The 18,280-nt window shown below is 36.5% G+C and overlaps 1 protein-coding gene across 1 annotated transcript; it reads right to left on the bottom strand.

Moving 5' to 3' along the window:
- Positions 1–421: 421 nt before the first annotated feature.
- On the bottom strand, positions 422–17,887 carry LOC113071135 (neuronal membrane glycoprotein M6-a-like). The gene is made up of 7 exons (XM_026244499.1): positions 17,447–17,887; positions 9,961–10,153; positions 6,548–6,704; positions 6,069–6,222; positions 5,300–5,376; positions 5,105–5,170; positions 422–2,726 (listed from the first exon to the last, which is right to left on the bottom strand). Exons 1-7 carry the CDS (start codon positions 17,481–17,483, stop codon positions 2,574–2,576), a joined length of 837 nt encoding a protein of 278 aa, XP_026100284.1. The 5' UTR covers positions 17,484–17,887; the 3' UTR covers positions 422–2,573.
- Between the last annotated feature and the right edge of the window lie 393 nt (positions 17,888–18,280).

Genomic DNA, 18,280 nt, shown 5'->3' with positions numbered 1-18,280 from the left:
ATTTTAAAATAAATACAGAAAACAGTTCTGTAATAATATTTCACAATATTATTGTATTTTTTTTTTTTTCATCAAGTAATTGCAGCCTTGGTGAGCTTCTGAACTTTTTTTTTTAAGATTTAAGGTCTAATAGCCTAGTAGTACATACCACTGAAACTTTTATTTGTTACTTTTATTGAACAACAAAGTGAGTTCAAGAAAATACATATCTAAAGCTTATATAAACACAGTAATTTGAAACATATCATATACAACCAACTGAAAATACCGTTTTCTATATTTGACGTTTACAAATGACCTCTTGCATCCTCTTTAGTCAGAAGTAAATTCAATTCATTAAGGTCTCCCCACGTAACAGTAAACCAGCAAAACTTTTTAGAGTGTGTGTGAAGTGAATAACTCCAACGTGATACACAGACTGTTAAGAACAACAACAACCGTTTTTATTAACAAGTACACCAGTGTAGTTTATTTATGCAAGCAGTCAGAAAAGCCACTGTCAAGCGGTTGGCACATTTATGTACAAAACAAATTAATGGTACAGCTTCCTACTAAGCATTCCTTAGTGAGAGTACAAAAAGACTAGTATAGGAGGACAGAGAGAGTGAGCCAGGGAGAGAGAGTGAGAGAGAGTGAGAGAGAGCGAGAAAGTGAGAGAGAGCGAGAGAGTAAGAGAGAGAGAGAGAGAGAGAGAGAGAGAGAGAATTAATTTGGGGCTCAACAAGCAATAGTAATAGAAAGGTGAGAGGAGGACTCAGGAGTTAGAGAGATCACCACAAAGTAAACAGGCACAAATCAAACACTACCATCGAAGAGTAGGAGTTTCAGCGCAATGTAGCCTATTCAGCATAGGATTCAAATTACTGCACATTATGAGGAAAGGGATGACCCTGCAAGACAGTCGCATATAACAAACTCATAAAAAGATGAAATGAAAACAGTTTTTCTTGTTTTTTTTTTTTTCTTTTTGATTTTTTCCATTATTATTATTATCATCATTATTTATTTATTTTTTGATCCAGTAAAAACGATTACCATTGAATGCATGACCATGCCACAAATAACACTTAGGTTCACAGTCTTTACCTAACATTACAGGGGGGGACTTTGCAGCCGGGACCCCAATGCACTTACACCGAGAAAGAGCTCACAAAATGGTCAAATAAGTGCACGAAACTAGCTCTTAGAAACACTGACAGAACATGACTTGCCAGGCATCAAAAGAATGAGAAGACATTTCCATCGTCCAATATAATAATGATTTGTTAGCAAGACAACGAGTAACTGTCACTGAGATAATATAAGCTCTTTAAGTATTTGTTTTCATCGTGATATTCCCCTTAGGAAAGAAAAAGCCCACCAAAAGAAAGTGATCTGTCACTAAACATTACCGTGCTGCCTGATTTTTGCTTCTCCTTCACCTTTTTTTCTTGGGTTTCTAGAAGAGCACCCTCCCTCCCTCCCTCCGCCCACCCTATCCTGTCATGGAATGTGTTTTTCAATCTAATACGAATTCACCTGAAGTTTAAGTGCTAACGTACAGTACATACATTTACAGAATGGCTATGTACAAAAGCTAAGAATCAAAAACATCAAATAAAAACCCTGTCGGCTTAACTGTGTCTATATCTATTTGTGTAGGAAAATAAAAAAGGGGGTGAAAACGCTGTAGGTTTGTGCATGTGTCGCTTGCTTCCAGTAAAGGGAGCATTGCATTGTTGCTGAAGAGGGGGTCGTTGACACTGTAGTAAGATTTCATCTCCACTTAAAAGTGGTCAGAAAGTTCCTCTCCCTCTTAGGGAAGTTATAACACCATCTACTGGCACAATGCAGTCTGAAAACAGGACTGGCACGGGCAAGCAAATAATAACCATTTTGTCATTTTTGTAATCATCTTGATAAGCTATGCGATGACATCTGTAGAAAAATAATAAATAAACACTTTATGGTACATCTGTTATATCTTAATTTAGTTTTTTTGTCTTTTCTGTCTCAGTTTTTGAGTTTTCTTTTACCAAAATAGTGCAGAATGAGCAAGCCATCTGCTGTTATCGGGCTTCATACCTTCTGATGATTAAAAAAAAGAAGGAGTGAGAGAAAGAAAGAGAGAGAGAGAGAGAGAATAATTATCTTATTTTGTTTTACAATTTTTTTCATGCTTTAAGTCCTTGATAATGAGACCTTAAGAGACAGACACACATGAAAATGTGCTTTTTTTTCACCCCAGTAACCGACCCTCTACATAACAATGATTCATGTATTAATACTAAAATGTGTTGAAAGGAAAAACATATTCAAAGATGTTTATATTTGGTGAAAAAAAAAAAAAAGAACCAGCACAATCTCTTAAAAAAAAAGAAATACAATAAAGTGAAAAAACTACAACACTACTGCTAGCACTAATAATAATAATAATAATAATAATAATAATAATAATGTTTGTGCGAGAGGTAATGGGTTGGCCATGGGGTTGGTCATACGACACACCACCTGGACTGCACCAGTGCCAAAACTCCCTTCAACAGGAAGTGAAAGCACTGAGGGTCCTCTCGCCCTCACTGCTGCTTCCTGTCTTATGTGTAGGCATTGAGCCGTTCCTTGGAGCGTGTAGAGTGGATGTCGTGCAGCTCCTGCTCCTCCTTGGACTTGCAGTCCTCGTATTTCTGCATTTTACATGCATCCTTCACGTAGGCCCAGTTGGCAGACAGCACCATCAAGTAGTGGATCTGAAGCAACACCATAAAATATTAAATAGCGGCAATAGAGAGTCATCTAAAACTTTGCATTTATATCTTTCTGATACAATTTCATCAATCAAATCTATCTATCTATCTATCTATCTATCTATCTATCTATCTATCTATCTATCTATCTATCTATCTATCTATCTATCTATCTATCTATCTATCTATCTATCTATCTATCTATATGTGTGTGTGTGTGTGTGTGTGTGTGTGTGTGTGTGTGTGTGTGTGTGTCACCCTGGACTAAAAAAAACAGTCATTAGAGTCAAATTTTTGAACTTGTGATTTATACATCATCTGAAAACATCATCTTTCAGGATGGGACATTATTTGGATGAGATACAACTTTTTGAAAATCTGGAAATTAAGTTCTTAGCAATGCATATTACTAATCAAAAATTAAGTTTTAATATACTTACAGCAGGAAATGTACAAAATATCTTCATGGAATATTATCTTAATATATCCCTAATGCTTTTGACATAAGAGAAAAACAATAATTTTGACCCATACCCATTTTGCATTTTGGCATACACACACACACATATGGACTATGGACTATTTTAATATACTCTCAAAATGCAATTTTCTGAAATCATTCTATTATACTGATTTGCTGCTCAAGAAGTTGTTCTCATCCTATTAATGTTGAATAAGTGTTTTCTGCTCAATATGTTGTAGATTTAAAAAATACTACTGTTTTTATTATGTTTTATTCTATATTTATGACCAAATAAATTCAGTCCTGAGCATAAGAGACTTCTTATATAAAATAAAAAAAAAATAAAAAAAAAATAAAAAAAAACTTACTACTAGTAGTGTTTGTGTATTACAGTTTGTTTTAATTAATTTAGAACAAGAAAGAAAGATCTGCACGTTGACAGCAGACTGTGATGACGCATGTTTGTCACGCTAAAATTAGCAGTGACACCAGCAGGAGGCAGCATTGTAAAGCAGCCAGACTCCTCTCATACCTGCTGGCAACCTGCCTTGCTTAGAAGGAACTTCTATAGTCTACTTTAAATATGCACTAAAATACCTTGATGAAGGCCCTAGTTAATATTATGCAACCTAGCAAAGGATTTACAAGTGTGCACAGAAACTATGTATAAAGGGTTCTCCCAGACTACATAAAATCAACACGTGTGGAAGAATAAGCAGCAGTAGTCTTGATTTGAGCTAAATTACATACATATAAAAAAATAGGTTATGCGTGAATTATTGTACTGCATCAGAGCACACCATATATTGTTTACTTCAGTGCATCATTATGCAAATCAGACTGACATTATGCATGCTCATTTGAATAGTGCCACACCCTGATTTTCTCACCCTGACAAAAGACAAGCTTGGTTATTATTACCCTTCCCAGAGAGTGTGAGGACGCATTGTGTTCATCAATCAGTTAAATTTGCTCTTTCCACAGCAGTGGACGGAAAAGCTCTTTCTATAATTTGCTACATCATCCCAGACTAACAACCACATTCTCTTTTTCAGAAAATGGTTCCTCGCAAATTACTGAGTGCTGCTTGCTACAAGCTCTAGGGCCTTTCTTTTCGCAGTTTCCATGACAACAAAACGACATGCCCAGCGTCTCTCTCTCTCTCTGTGTGTGTGTGTGTGTGTGTGTGTGCGTGTGTGTGTTTGGTGAGAGAGAGAAAAAGAGAGAGAGAGAGAGAGAGAGAGAGAGAGAGGAAAATGAAAACAGCCACAAAGATAAAAGGACGATGTTAAATAACAAAAAAAAAAGCCAATAAGAGAGAGCTGACAACATCCCCAATGCTCAAAAAAAAAGAGATTTTCCCAGAATGCCCTAGGAATACAGTGGCAGTGATTCATTACTTTATCCCATTCCAGTTTAGACTCACATAAAGGATCTGAAGACGGTGATGTCATTAATTCTGTCTGCAGCATCATCACCCAAACAACACATTGTTGATGGTTTAAAAGAGGGAAGTTCCAATTTGTTCACATCACAATTTGCATTCTATTTTTTACCAGCTTAGAACAGCTTCTAATATTATATAATATATAAAGTAATCCCTGCAAAAAGATGGAGCAAGTTTCATTTTATGTTAAACTAAGAGTTGCTTTTTATAGCATTTACATATTTTGGTATGATGCAAACTTCACCATTAATGTCATCATGATTGTGGTATAGAGTGATTGAAATGTTACATTTTACCTTGAGGTAGTACAAATTAACAACATTTGGCTGCATTACTAACTTAATGTTTTATTTTTTGTTTGTTTGTTCGATGCATTTTTTTTAAACAGCACTGAACCCATATGTCAAACCTCTTCTCTAAGATCTATTGTCTGAACTAAATAAAATTGTATTTTAGTCGTCAAAAACTCACCATGGCAATGACTGCTGCTCCGGCCCCAGCCAAGGCACACACAAACAGGTGGAAAGTCATATCCAGCTTTCAAGAAAAAAATACTGAGTGAGAAATGAGCTTTGGATTGCTTTTCACTGTGGAAATAATCTATACAACCATTTGACATCGTTGGACTTTAGTGTACCTGTCTACTTCATACAGATGTTTCCTCACCTCATTTGATTCACACATTTTGTAGAATTTTTCTGATCCTGCACATACAGTCTTCTCATCACCAATGGGCACAACACCTAAAATAAATATTGTTAGGGTATATGAGGTGATAGAAATGAATATTACACTTTATAATATACTGGGGAGTAACTAGTTACTTGTAAAAGCATAATGTAATCTAATTACAAAATAAATGTAACTGTAATCCATTACAGTTACTAAGAAAAAGTGTCTTATAATTACTGTTTCTCATTAAAATGTTAACAATTACAAAGTGGGTTACATTTGAATATTTTCCACAAGAAGCAAGGATATGTTGAATAATAGTGATAAAAAGCATTCCAGTGCTGGAAATTTAAAAATCAAAAAGAGGTGTGAAAGTATTATTTTGTGGTGGCTGTGCTTTCAAATTTAATTATTATCCCTCCTCTTAATTCAAGTGATGAGGGATGTTTGACAGTAATCAGAAAGGTTAACCATGCCTGGTTTAAATATTTACAAATGATAAATAGGTCATTAGAAACATTCGTTAGAAATAATCAAATGTAATCAGTTACAAGTTACACTACTTATTACATTTTGAATAGGGTTACTTGTAATCTATAACATATTACATTTCCAAAGTAACCTTCCCAGCATTGTGGATCACTAGCAGAAAGAAAAAACAAAATTACAGCAATAAAAACAAATGATCATTGAAACGTTTTTCTTTACACAGTTAACCACACCTAAACATCTGGGACTAAAACCCACAGATTGTAAAACATACCAAACTGGCGCGGGTCAAGACATAAACTTGCTCCCTCCAGAACGGTCGTGTTTTGGCAAATGGTCCAGATGTTGAAATACATGAAGACTGGCAAAGAAGTGAATGCTGTCACACCCAGCCAAGCCAACATGAAGATGTACGTCAGCATGATGAACTGAAGAAAAAGAGAGTTTAAGACTAATATCCAAATGTCAAATTAAGCACCAAATTATAAATTCATTGAGAATAAAACAATTCAGTAAATAAAAGGCAAAATTATAAGCATTATAAATTAATTACAACAATTGCATCCACAATGTATTTCATGTTTTTATTTGGCAGAGATGAGAGGAGAATACCTTGTAGAGTTCAATATGTACTGTAATCTTTTATAGCCTATAAAACGGATGCCATATTTATGTGCGGCAGTTACTTTTAGTGGCTTTGCCGTTGCCCTTTTGTAAATTACAATGCATGAAGCATCCCCAGTGATTTCTCACCCATGCACTGACGCAGCGTCCACAGGTGGTGATCTTGAAGTCTCCATAGAGGTCCTTGATGGCCCCACTTGTAAAGAAGCCTTCGACCATCAGAAGAATGCCATACACGAAGAATGCAGAGGCAATGCCATAGATCACATACTTGATAATGTCAATGCTGTGGGAATGGAGGAAATCAAGCCAGTTACTATATGAGTCAGTATATATATTTAAATGCACTGCAAAAACAATTTTCGGTACCTTCTCTAGCTTTCCAGTAAAAATGTTAAAATCCTTAAAAAAAATAAAAAAAAATAAAGATATATATATTATTGGGAGGGCTATCATTATGAAATAAATATTTTTCTCTAATACTCCTTTTCTCCTATAATGCCTGATGAGGTTAGAGAACACCTGGCAAGAGATCAGAGACCATTCCTTCATCCGGAATCACTTCAGATCCTTCAGAATCCCAGCTCCATGACCGTGCTTCTCCTCTTCAGTTCACCACACTCATTTTCTATGGTTCCGCTCAGGAAACTGGAATGTCCATAGCAGAAGCTTGCTTTTGTGCCCAGTGACCCATTTTTATGTTTTTTTTTTTTTTTTTTTTTTTTTGTATTATTGTCTGGCTGGAAGATCCGAACATGGCCCATTACAAGATTTCTAACAGAGTCAGTCACTTTTAGATTTTTTATCTGTTGGTATTTGATAGAATCAGTGATGCCATTTGTCTAAAGAAGTTATCCAGGACCTCCAGCAGAAATATAGGCTCACAAAATAAAAAAACACAGCAGTATATTTAATTGTACACATGGGTACTTTTTAACTCTGTGTTCACCAAACGTATCTGCTGCTAAGCAACGTCTCAGGTTCACCATGGTTTCCTGAGTAGGGAACGAGACACTGTGCCCTCTAGGGGCCGCTATGGGGAACACCTCGTCGTGACCAGTGTCTGAAGCATACATTGAAAAAACACCAACGATTTGGCCGGCAACAGCCTCTGACATCACTACCGGCACGATTATAATCAGGCACCGGGAGAACATGTCATTCACTTTTTCGTCTGAAGCTTGCATCCGAAGCATGGCAGGGAGCTAGAGGACGCAGTGTCTCATTCCCTATTCTGGGAACCGTGGTTAAATCCGTAACCTGAGAAGTTCCCTTTCAAGGGAACTTCAAACTACGTCCTCTAGGGGTCACTATGGGGAACAGTATACCAATGCCGCCATGCTGAGGGGAGTGCAGGCCAGAATCATGGTGAACACTAAGTACCAACTGTACCATTTCTATGAGAGTTTAGAAAAAAATCTCAGAGTAGCGCACTCATAGGCGACCCTTCTTGGAAAAGGGGAGCGCTGCTAAACCACCATGAGAATCGCTCAAATAGCCCCTCATGTGGAGGGAAGCGATGCTTGAAGTGTATAAACAAATATACACTGGCTGAATGGAGTCCAAGGAACCAACATCTCAAGAAAGGGAATGAGGTGGAGCTCGTAACCCTTACCATACAGGATTTCAGAAAGTGGGCAGACTTTTGCTTGCACACTTAACCAATTATGTGGATTTTAGAAAGTGTGCAAAGTGTTCACATGCACACTGACCACCATGCGTCCACCGCCGACGAGCGCGAAAGGGAAAGTCCCTCTCTAAACCATTCAGACAGATCCACCTGAAATTCTCACGAGCTCAGTCTCCTCCGTACCTCAGCAGTGGCAGGTTCAGAACCACGGGAAGCAGATGGCTGCCTTTTTTCCTTTTTTTCCTCGGAAAGAGAGACGAACGAGAGCGGATCTGTTTCACTGAAAAAATGCTCACAATGCATGCAGATTACCTCCTTTTTTACACGGATGCATACATTGTCTAAAAGCTTGCTAGTAGTCGCCATGATAGACGGATAAAGATTGCTCTTACCAGTTCTTTCAGATGCACGCTTCAAACAGAACAGTCAGTGAAGACTAAGTGCATGACATGTTCTCCCGGTGCCTCTTTATAGGTAGTGACGTCAGAGTTAGGGTTAGGGTTAGGCCAACTCGTTGGTGTTTTTTCAATGTATGCTTCAGACACGAGTCGCGACAAGGTGTTCCTCTCAAATAACATGTGGTGATGAAGGTATGTGATAATAATTTCTTTTAAAGGATTTTTGACCCTGAAACTCAAACTGTGATCCTTGAAGAGTCTTTGGCCAGTCAAACTCTCCTTCTCAATGTGCATTAGGATGATATAGACACATGTCCTCTTCCAGGCAGATACACAATATTTTCTGTTGACTGGAACATTTTAAGTCTTGCCCTGATGGTGGAAATGGACATTTCCACAGCTCAAGCTCTTTTCTCAAGATCCCCTGTAAAGACCTTGTCTCAGAGGACCACCAGGACAAGACCACAGGAAACAGATGATTCTTCTGCACAATCTGACTTTGCTGCAGCCTGGAATTGAAATACTGGTTTTGTCTTGTCAGAGGAGAACTTGCCCCCCAACTGAGCCTGGTTTTTCCCAAGGTTTTTTTCTCCATTCTGTCACCGATGGAGTTTTGGTTCCTTGCCGCTGTCGCCTCTGGCTTGCTTAGTTGGGGTCACTTCATCTACACTGATTTCGTTGACTTGATTGCAAATAAATGCACAGACACTATTTAACTGAACAGAGATGATATCACTGAATTCAATGATGAACTGGCTTTAACTATCATTTTGCATTATTGACACACTGTTTTCCTAATGAATGTTGTTCAGTTGCTTTGACGCAATGTATTTTGTTTAAAGCGCTATATACATAAATGTGACTTGACTTGACTAAAAGCCACTTTCTAATTTGTAAAGCTCAATTATTTTTTTCGGCACATCAGAAATATATTCTTTGGTTTTTCTCATTGTGATGGGTGATTCATTTGTTTATATTTCTGTGAAACAGGAAGCCATGGCTGGAAAATTTCATGTTCATAATGACCCTGGTGTGCTCAAAATTATGAATATGAACGGGAATACATTTCAGATATATTTTACTTAATAATTTCTAGGGGCACCAGTAATTGTGTCCAACATGTATTTAAAAAAAGATATTTCCCCCCATTTTAAATTCTCCAATTGAAAGGTTAGAAGAAAAAAAAAGATCAAGAGGATTAATAATGCAGATTTATTTTCACAGCCTTCTTTGATCATATTTACCAAGGGTACCAAAAATTGTGTGTGTGTGTGTGTGTGTGTGTATATATATATATATATATATATATATATATATATATATATATATATATATATATATATATATATATATATATATTTTTTTTTTTTTTTTTTTTTTTTTTTTTTGCTGCATAAAAATATATATATAAAAAAACACTATCTAAAAAATGTATATAACATCTATATAATTTGAACTGTATTTAATATTTATATGTATGAAAATCTACAGTGAGAAATGGTGCAGATACTTACATTGTAAAGACATCCAGACCATCTGCAGGTCCCCTGATAACCTCAAAGTAGTTCTGGAGGATAGTGACCGTTCCAGAAAGAGCTTCATGTCCACATCCACAGAAGAGCGCCACTCCAGCATACAGCAGGATGGTGGCAATCAGGGATGGATAAGGGATTCCTCCTAAACATTTCAGACAACACTCCATACATCCTGAGAGGAGGAAGAAAAAAAAAACTCATGTTATTCATCTGAAAGCTACGGCTAGGGAAACAAGATGCTTTTTAATCTTCAAGAGTTTTGTGTGTCTGTGTTTGATCTATTTATCATATTTGGTTTTGTGGTTTAGTTTTTTTTTGTTGTTTCATTTATTAAGATTAATTTCCACAGTTTTCTGTCATTTAACTGCGGTTTTATTGCACAGAAAGCAAAGCTAGTGTAAGTAGTCTTCTGTGCTCTTCTAAGCGTCTAGCTGCCTGACAAGACTAACAAGTACCCAGACGGTTGGAAGCGAATCCTCAGTCCATTCAGTCTGAGGGTCCAGTGAGGTCCAGTTGAATCTCCCTCTCTCTCTCGCTCTCTCTCTCGTGTGTGTGTTACTCTCCAATGATGTGCAAAATTGTCCCTGCGGCAGACTATTTTAAATTCTCCCCTTGGCATCATATATCGGAGTGAATCATAACAGTATGATTCATGAATAACAAAATGGATAGTAGGATGCGAGGATGGACTTTGACACTTAGTCATTCTGATTAAGCTTTTCCAAATGATTGCTTTCATGTGTTTCATTACTTTAAGCTTAGATTTCACAACTCTGCAAAAGATGAGGCAAGTGGGTTATGTTTAGAAGAAAACAAACTTGCAGTTAAGTTTATTGCATTTCATTATGTCTATTTGTGTGTGAGATATTTATATTAGCAACTTTGTACTCACTTATCTGTTAAAAATGTACTGTATGAAATGTTTTAATGCTTTTCTCAAACTTTTGCCAAGGCGTTAGAACTGGCACGTCGTTGTCGCTTGTGAAACACAATGGCGACGATGTAGGTGGTAACTTTCAGATTAAGGGGCGTTAATATTATAATCAGATCCCATTTTTAATCTGAGCAAAAAGGTTTACCAAAAAAATTACTGGGCTGTAATTTTTGACATTTTTGGGGGGGGGGGGGGGGGGACGGGATGGTTTATGAACAGGGACTCAATTATAGCACTTGACCATGGAACAAGTCAGATTTTCATTATATGTCACCTTTAAATTGACTAAAAATACAGTGATAATATTTCAGCATTATGAGATGACAATAAAAAAATAAAAAAATAATTTTAGTCTTATTTTAGTCATATTTAACATTAATATAACATATATTTTATATATCTTTATCTAAAATTACATTATTTAATAATAAAAAAAAAATGTTCTAACCAAATAGTAATATTATATATATGTATATATACAGCATAAATTACAATATAGTTTCTATGTTAGACAATTTTACAGTAAATTTACATGCATGTCTTTTTTCTTATTACATTTTTAGCATTTATACAGTTAATGACTGTTTTTTACATTCACATTTCTACATAATCGTTCCAAACTGCATTTTCTGCAGTGTGGGAAGTTTGGCATTTGTACTTACAGAGGAAGAATAAACTTTGATTTCAGCCCGCATATGTTCCTACTCAGTGTTTGTTTGCCAGTCCTTATAATACGAGTGCAGGAACTTGCATGATTTACACTGCGAAGAGTTACGAGCGTGGTTTGCTCCCATTTCAGGCCTTTGAATGTGAATTATTGAATACTGTCAAACACTGCTATGGTTATTATACTGTAATGAACCTCAGACCTAGCTTTACAGTGGCTTTGGCAATGGATCAACCTGTTGCCATAGCAACTGCTTTGGAATATAGACAGGATCTGATTCTCTGTAGTACTTGATAGATCTATAGGTTTGCAATGTTCAGCATATATATATATATATATAGGTTGTCTTGCATTTAAACATTTAATGGTCATATTAAAATATTTATTTAATTTCAAGTATTACTTGAATTACTACCACTGCGTGACTCCTGGTTGGCTGAGAGTAATCACATGTTCTGAATCCACCACAAATTACATTACCTTATAATGCAGCCTTATATTCATCACTCAAGGGTTTTAGACCATTAAATAGCATTAGAACTGAATGCAGCTCGCACACTTTGTTAATACAGAGCACTGAATCTAATTTACAATACAAATTCTCACAGGATAGCCTCAGTGGTAAGATTCACAACAGATCACATGCAGATAAAATATCTCATTATCTTATATAGTGCAGCCAAAGCCAGAAATGGTTTACCGTACCAATGCAACTCTCTGTTATAAAAGAAACCAAATTTCATTCTAAGATACTAAACTAAACCATTAAAATCAGTCCAAACATTCTTGAAGAATAATGAGAAAAGTTCAACTATCAACTACTGGCTCAAAAGACACAGCACATTTTTTGGGAAAACATGAACTCCTTTTTTTTGTTGTATATAACAATAAAAAGACTTTGCAAGTATTTTATAATAAATATGATTCTGAATAAGAGTATGTATCCAAATTACTGTATTAAATTATTTATTTTTTTATTAGCATCCTTTATTATTGGCTAAAATCTTATATTTTCACTGTTTCACTGATATGCTTAATGTAACCAAAAGTTTGAGGAGCCAGTCTGAAAATTCATTAATTAATCTATTAAAAAATAAACTAAACTAAACTTTCTAGATGAATTTCACATTAATGTATTCTGCAAAGTTGTTATTGGTTACTAAAACTTGATATAAAACTTTAAAAAATTGATTTCATTAGCCAAAATGTTATTTTATTACACACACACTATACAATTTTCAAACATTATTAACAGATTAACACTAACATTTGGATATTGTTTTCAGATGTTAAACCACACAAAAGACAGGCCTAACCTTAACAACATAAACAAAAGCACTATCCCGGAGGGTCCTCTAATAATGAAGCAATCACTGCTCCCGTCCTGTCGCCCCTACACCTCCCCCCATGTCCCTCAATCACCCCACCCAAGCCCAACACCCATCTGTCAGTCTGACAGCCCCAGTGCCACTCCCGCCTCACCCCACCCCCAACCTCCAATTAATCCCTGGGACTGTGGGGTCACCGCGAACCAGGGGTCACCCTGATATCCAGAAACATTCTCACAGGCTCTTCAAAGATCGTGCAACAAAAGGCTGTAGTCGCTAATGCTAATCCGCACCACAGAAGGGAGAGAGAAAGCGAGAGTAAAGGGATAAGAGATTGCGACAGTGGGAGTCAGAGAGACAGGCAGATGGAGAGGAAAACAGATTCAAGTGTTGGTTAACGTAGTGAAATTATTTTTATGAAAATACTTTTACACTCTCAATTCATAACCAGCTCAGCCGGGCCCTCTTCGGACCTTTGTTTTAATAGGATTTGAATAATTTGTCAATTTAAAGTGATTAGCATTTCATTACCCCAAATGCCGTTTTTTTTTTCTATCCAGATAAAACGAATTCAAATTCAATTGCACTCAGTCACATCAAGTGGCTACATGTGGGACGCTGAGTCTCGATCGCTGACCCCTCCCTGAAAACACGCAGGTTTTCATCACCGCACGTCTACGCCGCGAATCTGCGCATGTTTAATCAACCAGCAGGGTTGCCATGACGATGGAGGTGCAGGCCCTAAGAATGGGCCGGGCCTGTGCGCGCACCATGACCCACTTACAGCGCCGTGTGTCAACAGATTCAAAGGCAAACAGGCTGAATGGGAGACACATTTACAAGGATTACTGGGGGAAAACACAGTCCAGCACCCAACGCAGCAGCAACGGCCGAGACTACACGACTTCATCCAACCCCACTGCTGCTGCTGCTGCTGGGGTCGCTGGAAGATTCTCACAATTTCCTCCTTTCAGTTGAAAGGAGCCCATTTGGTCTCCAAGAACTCTTATAAATAACATTTCTTTAGGGTGCCATGAAGAATCTTGAACATCCATGCACCCTTTCAAATGCAGATAAGGTTCTTTATACTCGGAACAAGTTTCTGTAGATTTTTTAAATGTGAACCTGGAGCACAAAACCAATGATGAGGGTCTTATTTGTACATTGATTTATTCTGAATATATAAGCTTTCCATTGATTTATGGTTTGTCAGGATAGGACAAAATTTGGCAGAGATACATAAATTTGAAAATCTGGAATCTGAGAAAATTGCATTTAAATTTGTCCAAATAAAGTCCTTAGAAATGTATATTACTAATCAAAAATTACATTTTTATATATTTATAGTAGTACAAAATAATTGTACAAAATATCTTAATGGAACATGATCTTTACTTAATATCCTAATGACTTCCGGAATCAAATGTGCTACTTAAGTCACAAATGTTCTTCAAAATGGTGCACTGAAAGGTTCTTCCATGACATCACTGCAAAAACACCCTTTTTAAGAGGGTAGTATGTTGTTCATTTGTTTTTGGATTATAAATACACCAATTGTAAATACAATTTAAAGAAAATACACTGTAAAATATTTTCCAAGGTACCATATACTTTGGAAGGTACCATATTCTCTGTAAGGAATATATATTTTTCACAGGCCTCTTAGACTTATTTTTGAATAGTATTGCATTGTGTTGTGTTTTAGTGTTGAAGGAAATGTCTGTAAACGTAATGGAAAGCTATCTAAATAAACTGCTTCATGTTCCATTATCTGTTCTCATGGTCATTTGGCTTGTTGAAAACAATAGGGAAAACAATAGTGCACAGAATTCACTTTCTTTTAATAGCCATGATTCGGTTTTGAGTTAAATTAGTAAAACATCAGTGTCCCTGAGAGGTTTGACTGGAGTGTGGGAACAATAGGAGTTTCCAGATTAGAGGGTTGCCTCTGGATCTCGCAAGGTTGTGCTTATGAAAAACAGGAAGGAAATGGGATTGCCGGATAACTTGCATCCCACAGAGGTATAGAATTCAATCATGCTTTCATTTCCATTTCAACATCGCAGTTTAAAACAATGTGGTTCTTTACATATCCATCACACCTAAGAGAAAGGATAAAGACTGAATGGAATATACAAACAAATCCTATTAATCCTAGCGTAATGCACCAGCCAATCACATTTGATATTAATTATGAAACGGGTTTGTTACATGCTGAGCTGCTTAAATTAGTACAAGAGGCATAACAACATGCAATGGTGTGCATACAAATCTCTTAAAAGTGAGTTTGTTTACATGCACAGTACAACAAAATATAGGTATACTATAAAAAAAGAAATCAACTAAATACATCTCACTATGCAAGACAACTTTAACATTTAGTCATATTGCCCGGTTTCTGTCAGGTTCTGATATCAGAAGGCAAACAGATGCATTGAACTGGCAAGTAAAATACATTTGAGCTAATGGACAAAAATCTGTGCTAAACTGTTTATCAATATTTATATTGTTAAACACATGTAAATTCCCTCACAATGTTTTATTCTATAACAGCACACAATGCTGCACTCACTTTATGAGTGTCTCTTATCAGAATCTTATCAGCAGATGAAGTTACACAGTCAACAGGGACTGATGAGAGAAATTTGCAGGAAAAATCCATAAATAAAAGATGAGGAGTGGGATGGTATCTGTGTGTGTTAACGTCCTCTAATCCAATAATCATGAGAGGTAATGAAATGTCCATTCTCCCATGAGGTCGCTTAGTTCCCCACTCCATCTATTGTGCAGCGGTAGGGTCAGCACACCGGTCAGTGCACATCTGTGAATACTACAACTGATTATGAGATTGATGGTTTTCTGTTGTGGAGTTAAGAAATGTGTGTTCCAGTTATTGTAGAATTAGTAAGTATTGTGTGTCAGGTCAAATGGCACTGAATAAGGCATTATATCTTTTGTTTTGGTTTGACTAAACTGTAAAGTATTCCTGTAGCTCAAACAGAATTGTATGGTGCAATGCAATAAAAAAATATTTAAATATAAATAAATAAATAAAAACTACTTATAACAAAGGGCACCTTAAATGCAGAGTTGCTTAGAACAAAAATGTTTGCCAAATGTAAATGCTGATGAAAAAATGCTGGTCACCTAAAATGTTTTTCTTAACAAACAACAACAACAATAATAACAATAATAACATACAAATATTTATGAATTTATAAACTAATAAATGTTCATCAGTCAAAGTTTTTACTACGTCTTGCTTTTTGGGATTCCCAAATTCCATCAGATCAGTTTGGAAATCTAACTCACATATGTGCATATGAAAATATTCAAGAAAAAAAAAAACATGTTAAATGAGATGTTATATATATATATATATATATTTTATATATAACATCTAGCTATATGCAAATATTTTTTTGAATTGTTTTATTTTATTTATATTAACAGATTTTACGCATTCATTAATTTTTTTATTAAATTACCAGATGCATCCAATCATGGTATCTATTGGTTCAACAAATCAAATAAACAATAAATACAATAATAAAACACCAAAGCACCCCTGCAGGTTGAGCATAAATCAGTGATTCTCTCATATTTCAAGTGTTAAATATCACACAAGCCCACTGACAGTCTAAGCACAGCAGACCTGACATGGCTGCTATCATCACACTGCTTTTGAAGGGAGGAGGGGAAAATCGCTGAAATATAAAGAGCCATCATAGATGGAGTGAGAGGAGGAGGAAGAGAGAGTTCAGAAGGCTGCTATTTCGATTATTTTTATTCGCTTTCTTTCGGCTCATCGCCATGCAGTCATTTGCAAACATTTCTCAATAGACCACCAAAGAAAAAAATATATATACAGTGATTCCCACCCTGAGCTCGAAACCTCAGCCCCTGCAAATGGTGGTATTATAAATAGCAAGCTCCCTCTCACACAAAGCAAACAAATGAAAGACCAAGCCAGAAAATAAATGGGGGAAAGAATGGCTGACGATTATTTAAATGTTCACTGAATGCAGAAGATGGTTCTACCATCTGTCTCAGCCTTCCTCAGACAGACTGACAGAAATGCGCGGCAAACAAAGACAGACCCATCAGATTGTTCACACACACACATACACACACACAAGCTCACACGGGATCCATCCCCTGCACACACCCCTCAAACAATCACTGACCTATCAAAAATCGAACAATTTCATTTCTTTTAAGAATGTAAGCATCATATCTGCTAAGACGTGTTATTTTCCTATATTTAAAAAACAGGCATAATTGCATCAGTGTTACCATGAGATGCAACAAAGATGAATTCATAATAAAATTGTAATCGAAAATATGTCAGAATACACTTCTTCCATCATGGAAAAAAAAAAAAATGATAAACTATATTGTGATAGTGTTCATAACCTCGTTTTATAATCCACAAGATCACAGACAATGAAAAGCAGTGAGGGATTAGGCACAAAGGTAAACAACACACTCGAAAAGATGGATTGGAAAACAATGGGGGAAAAAGCATTCCATTACCCTTCTGGGTCTGTCCCTCATCCATGTCCTCCTCCATGGTGCCTTGTCCTCTGATTTCGGGGGTTTCTACAGCGGTGACCAGTGTTGCGCCTGTGGGTTTAAAGTCCGCTGCTTAAACGCCTTCACTTGCCTGCTTAACACAATAGAAGCTGAGGCTGGCTCTCAATGCACAAGTCTATCTCTCTCTCTCCCTCTCTTTCTCTCTCAGACTCTCACTCCCTCCTCCCTCTCCTTTCTCTCTCTCGCTCCTGCTACTACCCTGTTCCTCACAGACGAGAGCTGCTGTCAACACCGATTTTTTTCAGTGGGCTTCTCTTGTGTGTGGATGTTGAGTGTGGCATCTCAGCGCAGGCTTGTGCAAACCAGTGAGTGTTAAGACATTCAGACCTCTATGTATTTCTATATATGTGTTTAAACAAGGTAACACAAGCTCAAGTGCGGGATACAAAAACAACAAATCCACAACCACCCAAAACATGGAGCAGCACACTTGGTGAAGAGAGAGAGGTGGGTTTTTAAGGGGAATCAAGCACCAAGCCAGTTAAAGCCTCCTCTTTACACCCCTCCTCTAAAAGGATGGTTAATGCTGGTTACAGATCTGCTGCATTAAACTCAAGATATAAAAGCAAAAAAAAAAAAATCAGTTAGCATTTTATCTGATAATTACCCTATAAAAATGGTATAGTAAATATATAGTTGTTCACTACCATTCTCAACTTTATTAAGGAAGACAGGTCATATTTATACAAACATTATCAGCCTGGACATCCAATCAAAGTACTGCATTGATGAGTTAATTGTTACCTGCTTATAAGGGTTAAGAAAGATGTGCAT

The sequence above is a fragment of the Carassius auratus genome, unplaced genomic scaffold (assembly GCF_003368295.1).
Source record: "Carassius auratus strain Wakin unplaced genomic scaffold, ASM336829v1 scaf_tig00006181, whole genome shotgun sequence".
NCBI lineage: Eukaryota > Metazoa > Chordata > Actinopteri > Cypriniformes > Cyprinidae > Carassius > Carassius auratus.
The sequence above is the reverse complement of the archived record's forward strand: the minus strand, read 5'-3'. Positions and strand labels throughout refer to the sequence as shown.